Source organism: Carassius carassius, chromosome 21, assembly GCF_963082965.1.
Source record: "Carassius carassius chromosome 21, fCarCar2.1, whole genome shotgun sequence".
Taxonomy (NCBI): domain Eukaryota; kingdom Metazoa; phylum Chordata; class Actinopteri; order Cypriniformes; family Cyprinidae; genus Carassius; species Carassius carassius.
In genome coordinates this window covers 11,591,611-11,605,986 of record NC_081775.1, presented here as the reverse complement: position 1 = coordinate 11,605,986, position 14,376 = coordinate 11,591,611, and the positions used below count along the sequence as shown (strand labels likewise).

Here is a 14,376-nt window from a genome sequence, read left to right as displayed (position 1 = left end):
GTTTTTAAAGTTTTCCACAATCTTTTTACGCAGTCTTTCACAGATTGGAGAGCCTCTGCCCATCTTTACTTCTGAGAGACTCTGCTTCTCTAAGACAAAGCTTTTATAGCTAATCATGTTACAGACCTGATATCAATTAACTTAATTAATCAATAGATGTTCTCCCAGCTGAATCTTTTCAAAACTGCTTGCTTTTTTAGCCATTTGTTGCCCCTGTGCCAACTTTTTTGAGACCTGTAGCAGGCATTAAATTTTAAATGAGCTAATTAAGTGGATAAAAGTGTAAAATTCCTCAGTTTAAACATTTGCTACGTTATCTATGTTCTATTGTGAATAAAATATTGGCTCATGTGATTTGAAATTCCTTTAGTTTTCATTTTATTAAAATTTAAAAAACGTCCCAACTTTTCCGGAATTCGGGTTGTATTCTATGCAAAGTAATCAGTAGTACAATAATATTTTTATAGAAATAGTTAATTGTGCTATGTACAGCAACAATCTTAGATAGCTTACAGTGTGATAGCTTGAACAATGTGTAGTCTATGCAAAATATGAGTAGTGCAAATACCTGTATGTAAAGTAATGTGATCAGTGCATTAAAAAAGCAGGTGCAGGTTAGATTGGTGTCAGCCAGTGCTTATGATAAATGTTCTCAATGGTTGTTAACTGAGTGCCAGTGATCCATTGAGCAGTTTTCACTACCCGCTGGAGTTCTTTGCAGTCAGATGTGGAGCAATTGAGATAGTTTGTATGCCTTGCCACATACGCCGGGGGTCTGAAGAATTGAAGTGTTCTTCAATCCTATTTTTGTGTGTAAGATTGGCCTGGCAGATACCCTTCCTCAGACATGAAGGCAGCATCTCTTGCTTTGAGAGACCTGAAGGCGAACCTCTCTGTTCATCCAGGGCTTCTGATTGGGGAAATAATTATTTTTTATTTTTTATATTTTTTTGGTCACTCTGCCCACACACCTCATGATGTGCTCCAGGACATCTCCAGGAGTTGGTGTAATTGTCAATGCTGGTCTGAGAGGCAACCACCCTGAGTACCCTAGCAACCACATATAAACACCCTAGTAACCACTCTGGGTACTCTAGGAACTGATAGCAACACCTAAGCAACCAACCCAGGTACCCTAGCAACCGCATAGCAACACCTTAGCAACCACCCCATGTAAGATAGCAACCGCGCAGTAACACCCTAGCAACCACCTAGCAATACTTTAGCAACCACCCCAGGTAGCCTAGCAACACCCTAGCTATTAAATTCAAGTTTTTTTGTATATCGCTTTTCATGATACAAATTGTTGCAAAGCAACTTTACAGAAAATGTTCTACAATATTTAGTAGTAGCTTATCAGTGGTGACTGTCAGTTAATGTACATATGGCAGAAATGTATGGAAAAATCGATAAAATACATAATCAAACAGATGAGAGGTGAGGTGTCTTTAATCTAGATTTAAACAGAGAGAGTGTGTCTGAACCCCCGAACATTATCAGGAATGCTATTCCAGAGTTTGGGAGTCAAATGAGAAAAAGCTCTACTTCCTTTAGTGGACTTTCCTATCCTAGGTACTAACAAAAGTCCAGAATTTTGTGACCTTAGGAAATGTGATGTAGTGAGGTAGAAGACTAGTTAGGTAAAAGGTTGCTAATCCATTTAGGGCCTTTTAGGTAAGTAATAATCTTTTGTAACTGATATGGAACTTAACAGGTAGCCAGTGCAGAGACTGTAAAATTGGGGTAATATGATCATATTTTCTTGACCTGGCAAGGACTCTAGCCACTGCATTTTTGACTACCTGTAGCTTGTTTATTGAAGATGCGTGACAACCACCTAGCAGTGCATTAAAATAGAGGTCTAGAGGCTATGAATGCATAAACTAGCTTTTCTGCATCAGAAACAAGTAACATACTTTGTAGCTTGGCAATGTTTCTGAGATGGAAGAATGTTGTTTTTGTAGCATGGGAAATATGATTTTAAAAAGACAAGTTGGTGTCTAATATAACACCTAGATTTATGTAGAGGAAGTAACAGTACATCCATCTAGTTGCAATTGTAATCCAAAATATTCTGTGTACTGTTTTTTGCTCCAATATGTAATATATCTGTCTTTTTTTAATTTAATCTTAGAAAATCACTGGTCATCCAATCTTTTACATTTTTAACATACTCTGTTAGCTTAGATAATTTAGAAGTTTTATCTGGTCTTGTTGAGATATATAGTTGAATATCATCAGCATAACAATATAAACTAATCCTGTATTTTTTAATAATATAAACAAAGGGCAACATGAAAATTGAAAATAGCAGAGGACTAAGGACAGATTCTTGTGGCACTCCATATTTTACTGGTGACAATTGAAATGACTCTCCATTTAAATAAACAATCGATCGGACTCGGAAGATCTAAACCAGGGGTTTTGAAAGTCTAAGACAGTGGGCGTTCCTTTTGACACCCCCCCCCCCCCCCAACACACACACACACACACAAAGATAAACACAGAACAATATCAGACAGTTAACTCACTTTAATCCTTATTTATGTTAACATGAAAAGTGCAGTTATTTTTAGAGTAATAACAAGTAGGTTAATATAAAGCTTTTAGAAATAAGAATAATGAAACAAAAACAATGATGGTTCGATATGAAAAGAATTGATTTTTTTAGCAATTTAAAATTGTAAGAATTGTCCACCCCAGTCAAAACAGTCAAATGATCTGTAACAGAGAGTGGGGAAAGAACTTTAAACAACACCAAAATTTAAATATCTCTACTACTGATATTAATATTCTTACATAATTATATCCCTACCTTAGTGAGCAGCATGCATTAGTCTTCTCTTCGCAGTGAGGAAACAAATTTGTGGTTGCAGTGACGTCAGTGTCACGGCGCGGTAGAGATGGCACCGTGGAAAGAACAGGGTCTGGGTCCAAATGCAGGGAAGAAATAATCTTTTAATTAACTGGAACAAAAATGCCAACAGGGCAAAAACAAAACAAATGGAGGAATGGTTCCAATTCCACAGGATAACACACATACACCACGGGATACAAGCGTTCCCAAATCAGCTGAACCGACTGGTGGTGGAGTCTCCATTACCCGGGGCGAGACTGCTGCCATAGAGCTCGTCGGCTGTACGATTGATCCTGCCCAGGATGTAAATGGCACGAAGCGACCTCAGATGCTTCTGACTCCACAAGAGGAGATGGCAAGCAAGTTGCGACATGCGGCGGGAGCGTAGACCACCCTGACGGTTGATGTACGCTATGGTCGCAGTGTTGTCCGTACCGACCAGAACGTGCTTATCCTTCAGCAGGGCCCTGAAGTGGTGCAGAGCAATCCCAACTGCTAGCAACTCGAGGCAATTGACATGCCACTGAAGTCGGGGTCCCGTCCAGGAGCCTGATGCAGCATGCCAGAGGCATCTGTTGACACAACAACATGTCTGGACACCGGTTCTAGGGGCATGCCAGCCTGTAGAAACGTGGGGTCCAACCACGGGGTGAAGTTTCGGCAGCAGGCTGGAGTGATGGTCACTCGGAGTGTGCCCTGTTGCCATGCCCATCTCGGGACTCGGTCATGAAGCCAGTGCTGAAGCGGTCTCATATGGAGTAACTCAAGAGGTATGACCGCCGCCGTGCATGCCATATGCCCCAGGAGCCTCTGAAACAGTTTCAGTGGAACCGCTCTCATGCCCTCGAATTGTCTCAGGCAATTCAGCAGTGACTGCACGCGCTCGTTCGAAAGCCGCGCGGACATGGCGACCGAGTCTATTTCCATACTGAGAAAAGAGATCCTCTGCACAGGGGAGAGGTTACTCTTTTCCCAGTTGACCTGAGGTGTCTGAGCACCAGATCCCTCTCGAGAGTGAGCTAGGATCAGCCAGTCATCGAGGTAGTTGAGGATACGGACACCTTGTTCCCTGAGAGGAGCCAGGGCTCCCTCCGCGACCTTCATAAACATGCGGGGAGACAGGGCCAACCCGAATGGGAGAACCTTGTACTGAAATGCCTGCCCGTCAAAAGCAAACCGAAGAAACGGTCTGTGTCGAGGAAGAATGGAGACATGAAAGTATGCGTCCTTCAGGTTGATAGCTGCAAACCAATCCATCGGACGAATGCATTCGAAAATGCGCTTGGGCATTAGCATCTTAAACGGGAGATTGTACAGAGCTCGGTTCAGGGCACGCAAGACCAGGATTGGCCATAACCCATCTGTCTTCTTGGGTACTATGAAGTAAGTATTCATGTCGGCTGGAGGGACCGACTCTATCGCACCCTTTGCCAATAGGGCTGCGACCTTCCGCACGCATGACAGGGGCATCTTTGCCCACCATCATCGCGCGGACACCCCGAAACCTGGGGGGACACCGGGCGAACTGAATCGCATAACCGAGCCTGAGTGTCTGGATGAGCCAGCGGGAAGGCCTGGGGAGCTCTAGCCAGGCACCCAGAAACTGAACCAGCGGGGTCAAGGGGCCTACAGGCGTACCCACCGTGGGGCAGCGCGGTGGAGCAGACAGCCCTGGCACGGGATGCATAGTGTCCCTTAGCGGGGCGGAGTGCGGGCACTCATATGACTCCAAGTAGCAAAGAAGGCATGAGAAGGCAAAGCGTTGAAGGCTGCTGCTGTGGCCGAGCGGGAGTGGAGGAGGCTGCAGGGGGGCGCCCTCGGCGACGAGCAGGCTGAGGCGGTAGCACCAGCGGAAGGGTGGAGGCAGCAGTGGGCCGCTGGGGCAAGATGTGTCTGATGGCCTCAGACTGCTTCTGGGCAGCAGAGAACTGCTGGGCAAAGCTCTCTACCGCTTCGCTGAAGAGGCCATCCTGGGAGAACGGGGAGTTGAGGAGCTGAGCCCGATCAGACTCCCTCATATCTGCCAGATTCAGCCATAGGTGGCACTCCTGGACCACCAAAGTGGACATCACCTGACCCAAGGAGCGCGCAGTGACCTTAGTCGCCCGTAGAGCGAGGTCGGCAGCAGTGCATGCCTCCTGCAAAACCCCTGGGTCAGCACTGCCCTTATGCAGCTGCCGGAGCAGCTTGGCCTGATAGACCTGAAGTGAGGCCATGGCATGCAGGGCCTGACCCGCAGGTCTGTAAGCCTTGGCCACAAGCATGGATGACAACTTACAGGCCTTGGAGACCACCACGCCAAGCGGAGGCACTCTGCGGACAAAGTTGCATCGCAACAGAACGCTCCACCAGGGGAATCCCAGCATACCCCTTGGCCGCCCCGCCATCGAGGGCAGTGAAGGCAGAGGAAGTACCAGAACGGTTTCAGGCAGTTAAAGGTGCCTTCCATGAACTGGTTACTTCCTGGTGCACTTCCGGAAAGAAAGGAACCAGAGGGGGGGGCTGGCTATCTGCATGAGCAGCCCCCAGGAACCAATCATCCAGCCTCGAGCGCTCGGGACAGGGCGGAGGATTTCTACTCAAGCCCGCTGCTCTCCGCTGCCCGGGGAAAGCACGGCAGTCAGCTTGGGATCGGACTTGGACTCGGACAACGCTGGCACTTCCGAGGGAGGCAATGCAGCCGAATTCTCATCTCCCTGGGACTCAAGCCTGTCTTGCGATGCGGCGATCAACATACGGTCCTCTTCGCCAGCCCCGAATAAGATGTCAAGAGCCTGAGAGGGTCCAGCTAACTCATCCAGAAACTCAACCTGCTGCGGCATATGTAAGAGGGGTGTGGCCCGAGGAGGTTGGCTCGTCGAGGAAGCCCACCGCGTAACCCTCGGATCACCCACCTTACGAGAATAGGAGCTAGAATGGGGTGTGACAGAGCGTGCTGGAAGCCCAGATACGTGACACAACGATAGTGCCCGTCACGAGGAGCGATGTATCGACCGCACCCAGAAACACACGGGTGAAATGACATCTTTAAAAAGACGCAAATCGGCCCGTATTCTTTTGTGAAAGGAAATACGCTCTTTCAGAGGTGTTGAAGTGCTCAGGGGAATGAGGGAGCTGTCGCAGGAAACCCAGACGAACCGCTGAATCGCGCTCTCACACCAACACCAGTGACTCTTGCTTGTAGCACTCCGGTGAAAGAAGCAAGCGGTGTGTTCGGCTCTGAAGCGAAAGCTTGAATGCGAGTTGCTCATGCTGCTCATATACCCGCTCTGCGGGGCGGAGCTCGTGATGCAAATTCCGCAGACCAAGGTACTTTGTGTACCATTGGCTCGTTTTGTACCACTCAAAGGTGATTGGGCTCTCGGGCGAGATCCCATTCGTAATGTCGAACGTGACCGACTGAAAGGGAAAAGCTGTTCCTCATGACAGAATTAATTTGTTTGGACACACATAATTCTGAGTCTATGATAATCCCCAGGTTTCTAACCTGTGACGAAATGGAGGGGAAGTGATTGTCCAGCTCCTTAATAATATCCTTTCTTATTTTTGGGGGACGAAAAACAATAATTTCTGTTTTGTTCTCATTGAGTTGGAGAAAGTTATTAGATAACCAATTTTTTATATCAGAGATACATTCCAGCAATGGTTTAATGGAATCACCAGCTTTAGCGGGAGGTACAACTGTGTATCATCAGCATAATAAACAGTTCAATAAGCAAGGTTCAATAAGTGACCTAATAATACTAGGTCAATTACACTTTAGGTGGAACCAGAGCGCATCTCACAGCAACCAGCTGATTCATTGCTGAATGATTCCGTGTTCTGGACTAATTGATATGACAAAAAATATCATTAGCCCATGCATAAACATCTGATGAATCTGCCATTTGATCGAATCATTTGAATGAACGACTCAGTCATTAAACACTCACTACTGGCACCTACTGGCTTTTTAATTTAGTTTAAAAGTATAATTTCCACCATCATTTTGTGTTTGTATATTCTAAAAAAAAATATTTAAAACGATATTTATCCTAGTAACCACATAGTAACCACTTAGCAACTGCATAGCAACCTCTTAGGAACCACCCTAAATGAAACAACCTAACAACCACACTGAACACCTTAGCAACCACATAGCAGCACCCTAGCAACCAGCCGGGCATCTAAACAACTGCAGAGCAACAGTGTAGAACCCACACCCTTTAGCAACTACTCCATGTACTCTAGAAACCACCCTAGAATCCTGTCCAGGTACCCTGGCGATCTGTTTTTCAATGTCGGTTCTTCTGATAGATTGTATTGCCTTCAAAACATTAAAAATCTTTAAAACTATTTTAAGTATTTCAAACTCCTACAAACTGAAAATCTTCAAGCTTTTAAAACTTTTACAAACTTTCTGGCTAGGCTTTATCAAGCCAATTTAAAATGTGTCTTTACTATCTAGTTAAAACTATCTCTTTATTATTATCATTATAGTCCTTTGTCCTTTGTGTGAACGTGCCTTTAATCTAAGATTTTGTCATTTGGAAGAGAGAAAAAAAGCCCTTTTAGTAACTTGATTTTTAATTGCATAATTCTTAAAACAAATTAGCAGAATAACTTGCAACATGTTGCAACCCCAATCAACCTGCAGCTGTGTGTTTCAGTTTCACCGTACTTTCCCAGTAGTACACAAACAATTACTGTAGAACTGCTAATCAGAAGGCATCTGAATTTACAGTGAACTAAATAAAATTAGCCAATTGGAAGTTTTTGATCCTCAAGGGTGTAAGCTCCATCTAGCTCAGCCAAGAGTAATTCTGAACCCACCTTTCTTTTATGCGAGAGCTGTTAGATGACGGCCATCTGTCTGGACTCTTTATACTGTTATGACTGAGTAATAGTGACTGATTGTGTGTGTATTGTTTCCTGATGGGTAAATGTACATGTGAATCATTCAAAGTTTTTTTTTTTTTTTTTAGGCATATCAAGCACAAAGCATAAAGCACAAAGCTTGACAGGCTATTTAAAAAAAAAACATACTATGAACTGACAGTATATATCCAGTGGCAATAAATTATATGCCCCAACCCATACTCTGGGATTCAAAATGTAATTTATACCTGTAAATGCAGAAATGCTGCATACTACACTATTTCTAGGTCACTAACCAAATAAATAAAATTGTGATACTTTATGGTCATTCTGTCAATGTGATCATCAGGTTTTTAACAAGTTTATGAAATAAGCAAATTTCTGATAAAATTGTTAGCACAAACTAAAAAGAAATGCAACATTTGCATTCGTGATCTTATACGTTTCATACTGAATCAGTGATTTGCATCAGAAATGCAGATTAGTAAAGGAAAGAAAAATGTGCCAAGTATGCAGTCAGTTGTGGCTGCGGTTTATAATCCTATGGAAATCTTTGACATATAAACAGTGTTGAATCACTTCAATAAATCAGGCTTAATAGTGATACAGCCACACTTTTTTATTGTATCTGTCTGTACTAACACTGTTAAATTTATTAAAGGGGTAATTTAAGAGTTGAATGTATTGCCATGATAAGAGCTGCAATGAATAGCTGGACAATTATGTAACAAATGAGGTGAAGTTGAAAGTGACTGAAAGTGACAGGTTATATCAGGTTATATCAGTATGTCATAGAAACTATGAATTACCTTCGGAACTGACTCGGATAGCAAAAAGAATGCTATGAATGGCCTATCTCATGCACTCACGGTTTAATATTTATTGTCTAAAAATGATCATAAAAATTATAAAGAAATATAATAAACACTACAAAAAGGATGGAAGTAGAGCTGAAAGGCAGCAATCTTATTTTTTTTGCAAGCTGGTCTAAGCTCCCATTACCTAAATGGAAAGTCTGGGCCGAGATAAAATGCTGATTGTGTCAAGCACTGTAACAGATACATGCCCAGTCAAAGTGAAAGACAGAAAACCAGGAGATGTGTAATGAATGCGGAAAAAGAAGAAATTAGGCAAAAACCAAGCATTTTTATATTTTGCTTCCAATGAGAGGACCCACAACCTAATTAATACAAATGAGGTCTTAAATGTTTAATAAAAAAGATATCTAGCAAAATAACAGGCCTTGCTTGCCTCATAAATGAAATGTTTAATGTAGACTTGGACATACGTGAGAATGTGGTTTCCTGAAGTACACTAAACCCTTCAACTGAAAGGAGGGGAAAATGCCATTACTCACAAAAATTCTTCACATTTCTACATCTTTTTTTCCCTTGACAAACAATAAACAACTTGACAAAACAGTTTTGGAGCTTCGTGCAAACAAGCAGTTTCTGATAATGTAATCAACACGTTTTAACATAACTTTCTCTTTGCAGAAGTTGTTTGACTGTTTTACAAGTTGTGCGATAAATTTTCTAGTTTTTTTAAAAGTATGTTGTCTTGAGAAAGTATTTTAACTATTTAATATTCTGAGTGGTGCTTGTGAAGTGAATCATCTCACATGGTGATTTAATGGAAAGTATTCTTTTCAAGTCATCAACTGGGAAATCAAAATCTTGTAAAATCTTGACATGTAAGAGGTCACTGTACTGTATAAACATCCTGTCAGTTTCAGAACTCACCACTTCCTCATTAATATAAAAATAGCTTCTAATAAAAAGCAAGACTTGGGCAAAAGTGAATCAAGTTCACTTTTGGACACCCACTCGCCTTCCCTCTGGGGTATACACAAAAGTGAATCAAGTTCACTTTTGGACACCCACTCGCCTTCCCTCTGGGGTATCCTCACCACCATTTAGAAGTGCGTTCCACTTCATGAAGTGGATGAGGGAAGTGGACATACACTCAACCCCTTGATTTTGACCAAGGGAGCGAGTCTACTTCATTTGCACATTTCAGGCTGCTCTATAGACCACAATGCAACACGACAATGACATTTTTTTACATTTATAACCTATAATTCTAATAAATATAGAATGCTGCACTAAACAAATTAGTAAGGGGAAAATTTTAAACAATAAACCAACTCCATAGTGGATTCTAAGTGATCAAGGGCTTAAAACTTTTTGTTTTTGTTAAATTATGATGGACATCCGAGTAAACGAGATGGAGGGAATTTTTGCGAGTGAAGGGCATAAAAAAATTAACTGGAATTCAGCCTTGTTTCGTATTTCGCCTTAGTATGATGTCATAGTGTGTGGAAAGACCACCTCTGGAAATGATCAATGACTACGTCTACATCATTGGTTCTTTAGCTTTCTTTTGATTTTTATAGGTGTGCTGCATTCAATACTTGGAAGCAAATGCCTATTGCTATGATTGGATGACAGTTCTGCATATTAAAATAGAAGATGGACACCGTTGTGAAGTACTCTAAAGACAGCATGCGTCATTTTGGTTTAAAAACGTATGAATACTCATTACATATCAAAAGATCTGTAACAGAGAAAACAGTGACACATGATAAAACACTGTTAATCAAACGTGTGTGTTGCGACATTGCTGTCAGATCCAGTAAGGGTATTGGATCATCGCCAAGAGGTGCGTCTTGTTTAAAAATAAATCCAAGGCAAAATGAAGTGAACCAAGGAAAAGCATCTTACTGATAAAAAAAAATCTCATTTGATTTCTTAGAGTACTCCTAGAAACTGTTCAGAAAAAACCTTAAACTTATATTAGTTATAATAATATTAGTTAAATAGTAATACTGTTTGTTATAATATTTGTTGGTCCACATCAACAGTACATTGTATTTGTTCTTCTTAACATCTCCATTTCCGCTGTGACAAATTACCCCATATATGATGTATTCTAACGCATGTTGTCACAAAAGGTCAAAAGGTCACTTTTTTTCTCCTGGTACAAATGTCCACAGCCCCCTATTTTTCTGTGGACAAGATTATAGTATGTGCAAATACAGAAACTATCCAGATAGGTAAAGTTTGTGACAATTAACCCCATGCAAAATTGTTTATGAAACATGAATTGTGTTTATAATCAGTATAAAGCATATAGTTTAAGCAAGGTTTTGAACTTGGATCCCCACAGAAAACACAATGATTGATAATATTAACAGGGCTCATGTGTAGGTTAATAATCAATCTTTGATTTAATATCTCAAAAAAACTGAATGTGTATTTGAGTCATTAAACACGGTTTAAGTTTCATTTTGTGTTCTGGTCATTTTGACCTCAAGGCAATTTTTTTGTTTTGCAAAAATGTTATTGCATTGGACTAAAACCTGTACTGACTTTGCTCAAATTCAGCAATCAAAAGCAGCAATTCATTTTATATTCTTATTAAAAAACCAGAATAAACATCACCAGCAATATTCAGAATAGTCATGTAAATGGGTGGAGTGGTGAAAAGGGACCTGGATGGATTTGTATGGGCAGAGAAGCACTGTTTTACACAGCTTCAAACACACTTACAGTACTATGACGACGCGTCATGTAATTGTTTATTTCCTCAGGCTGGAAGAATTTTGGCTCGGAGTCAAGCAGGTCTTGCATGAGCAAAGCAGGAAGCGACACTGGATCGACTGGACTGAGAGCCTAATGTTTTCAAAGTATCGATACTCCACGAGTAGGCTGTTTATTTTGGGCGTTGAAGAAAACACGTGGGAGAAATATACATATATATTGAGGTGTCTGAGGGCATGGAGCGGCGCTTTTAAACGGTCCATTATGGAGATGACAAGCGAGGAGGCAGCCTGTCAGATCCACGCAGTTTTCATGGAGCCCGAGCCCGTGAGCCGTCTGAGGGCAAAGTACCACTCTCTGCGGAGACAGGTGTGCCTCATCCAGTCCATCAGTGTACTCTTCTGCTTCAGCTCCTGCGTGTTCACGCTCCTTTATCACGCGTTCCCGCCGACTTGCAAGGTAAGACGCATAATAGTCACGTTACTGCTCAATGAATATTTGAAAGTGTTTTAGAAACCTTTGCAAATGTCTTTATTTTTATTTAATATTCGTACATGGCAACACGACAGTACAGTATGTTATAACCGTTTTTACACAGATTGTGTAAAATATAAAAAGTGTGTCAAATGAGCTAGTCTTTATTTCCATTACGTTTTTATTTCTTGTCTTCCATTAGTCAGTATTTATATTAGATGTCAATACCTTACCTATGAGACACTACTTGATTTTACAGATTGATTTATTTATTGAGAATGTGTTGATTGAATTATAATTCATGAGCCTGAAATAGATACTAATAACCATTGTCACTAGAAGAAATAAATAAGTTACATGTAAAACTAAGACAAGTAGCCAGGAGTAAATTGCACACTGGTCAAAAGTGAATGAACTGATGAAGAGAATCCAATGGCACATTTTTTTAAAGTGTTATACCAGTATTAATGGCATATGATAACGACTTGTTGGATAATCACTAATAAAAAAGGAATAAGTGCTAGCATTTAAGATATGTAATAATACAAACACTCTTAAAAATAAAGGTGCTTCACGATACTGTAGAAGAACCTTTTTGTCTGTTTCACAAAAGGTTCTTTGTGGCGAAAGAAGTTTCTTCAGATTACACAAAGGTCAGATAAAAGACCTTTGACTGAATGGTTTGATTGAAACTTTTATTTTATTTGCATCGATGTGAAGAACCTTTTACGCACCTTTATTTTTATGAGTGTAGTTACTAGTGTAATGGAAAAATATGCTGCTCACTAGAAGATTACTTAAAAGTAAAATTTAAGTTAAATTGATTAATTCCATATTGGAAATACTATATCTGGAACGGTCATCTGCATGGACTAATCACGCAAAACCTGCTACTCTATCTATTTTGTCATTCTGTTGTTAATATTTTTACCTAATCTGTTTTTATATATTTTTATATATTTATTTGATTTTATATTGTTTTACTTTTGTGTTTGTCTGGGTCCTGGGGTGCCATGGGGTGGGTAGTGGTTTATTAAATATGTTTTCTCTCCTTTGCTGTAATGTTTTTGTGTGCTGTCAAAAAAATAAAAAATAAAATAAAATAAAATTTTACTAATAATTCTGAAACAACTGAAATGCACAGTTATAAAATCAATACCTTGATCAGTTAAGGATTCATTGTGTGTGTATTAAACAATTGGTCTCTTTTTGTAGGAAAATGGAACCAAGGAGACACCTACATTTGGTAAGTTCATTATTTACAAATACAGCTGAATTCTACTTTATGTTGGTAAGTAAATTCACAGTAATACAAATCTTGCATTTTTTATCCATATAGGAATGCAGTATCAAGGTGCTGAATCGCATAGCAGAGAAAAAACAATCCAGACACAAAGAATCACATCTTTCACTCGTTTGACAGGTACAAAGTATATCCTATACACTGATTGCAGTAAGACATAATGCACAAGTAGAAGTGAATAAAAACTATTATCATTAAGGTAAGATGAACTGTAAGCATGAGTTGTGAGAACTTATGTCTACACTCTTAAAAAAAAGTGCAATGCCATTTTAATTCTCAGAGATACTTATTAATGTAAAACATTTTTTGGCCAAGTGTCTTCACACATTTCCCTTCTCTGTAGTTCAAGACAATGTCGACTTCACTGAAAAAGAAGGATATGTGCCGTGGATGGATACACCAGAGTATCCGACACCAAACAATAGCAGATACTTCATCCTGGATGACGATAATGAATCTCTGAAAGTCCTTCGCGATGGAACATACAAGGTTTCTCTTCAGATTACGTACAAAAAAAAATTCAGCGAAAACACAAGTGAAATATTTCTGCAACATGATATTCGTCATTGTACTGAGGCATATGATGGACCCCTGACACTGCTCGTCCACTGGGAAACAGTCAACCTCAAATACTGGACGAAAACTCTTTTCTCTGAGGGTATTTTTTCTCTCAAATCTGGGGACAGACTCAAGGTGTGGTCCAACAATCGGAAACTCATTGATGTTAAAGGGCAAATTTCGCAAAAAACAGCCTTTGTGGCATATCCTCATTTTTCCACATGAGGATACGGTGAATATAGTATTCACTTAAAAGGCCATTTCTTCTATAGCTTTGCATAAAAATCAAAAGGGCTGCAATGAAGTATCATATCATCCCCTTGGAATTATAAGGTTCTATCTGACATTTTTGTGTTATTCACATATTCTCATTCTGTGTCAACGTATTTACATTATGTGATAGGTTTTTTAATATTGTCTACATTATGGGACTTTTTATTTAAAAAACAATAAGGTTCTATCTACACAGTCGAATGGAACACAAAAACTTTGAAGCTCAATATCTCAAAACTACTCGGAATGCAGATAGAACCTTATAATTCCAAGGGGACGATATTCATCTGAAAGGACCTTGTGGTCTAAACACATTCTTCTTCTGTCAACAGAATAATTTGAAGCTCAGATTTATTTGTGCTATAATCAATAGCAGAGGTATGTACAGAAGAAAACCTTTATGAAAAAATACTGCAGTACAGTAACGGTGTCACAAGGTAATACCAGGGTACTTTGATATAAACTATGGTACTGAAAATCATTCCTTCTAGGATAGTTTTTCAAGAATATCA

The 14,376-nt window shown here is 40.3% G+C and overlaps 1 protein-coding gene across 1 annotated transcript; it reads left to right on the top strand.

Annotated features, from left to right (window-relative positions):
- Nucleotides 1–11,321: 11,321 nt before the first annotated feature.
- On the top strand, nucleotides 11,322–13,898 carry LOC132097123 (uncharacterized). Its single transcript, XM_059502748.1, has 4 exons — nucleotides 11,322–11,715; nucleotides 12,946–12,976; nucleotides 13,070–13,153; nucleotides 13,377–13,898. Exons 1-4 carry the CDS (start codon nucleotides 11,392–11,394, stop codon nucleotides 13,814–13,816), a joined length of 879 nt encoding a protein of 292 aa, XP_059358731.1. The 5' UTR covers nucleotides 11,322–11,391; the 3' UTR covers nucleotides 13,817–13,898.
- The last annotated feature ends 478 nt before the right edge of the window (nucleotides 13,899–14,376 follow it).

Bases quoted from the DNA above. Each gene is read 5' to 3' on its own strand.
- LOC132097123 (XM_059502748.1), top strand. From the start codon at position 11,392: ATGTTTTCAAAGTATCGATACTCCACGAGTAGGCTGTTTATTTTGGGC. The intron at 12,977-13,069 runs GTAAGTTCATTA...TTATCCATATAG, and splicing joins CAAGGAGACACCTACATTTG to GAATGCAGTATCAAGGTGCT. The intron at 13,154-13,376 runs GTACAAAGTATA...CCTTCTCTGTAG, and splicing joins ATCTTTCACTCGTTTGACAG to TTCAAGACAATGTCGACTTC.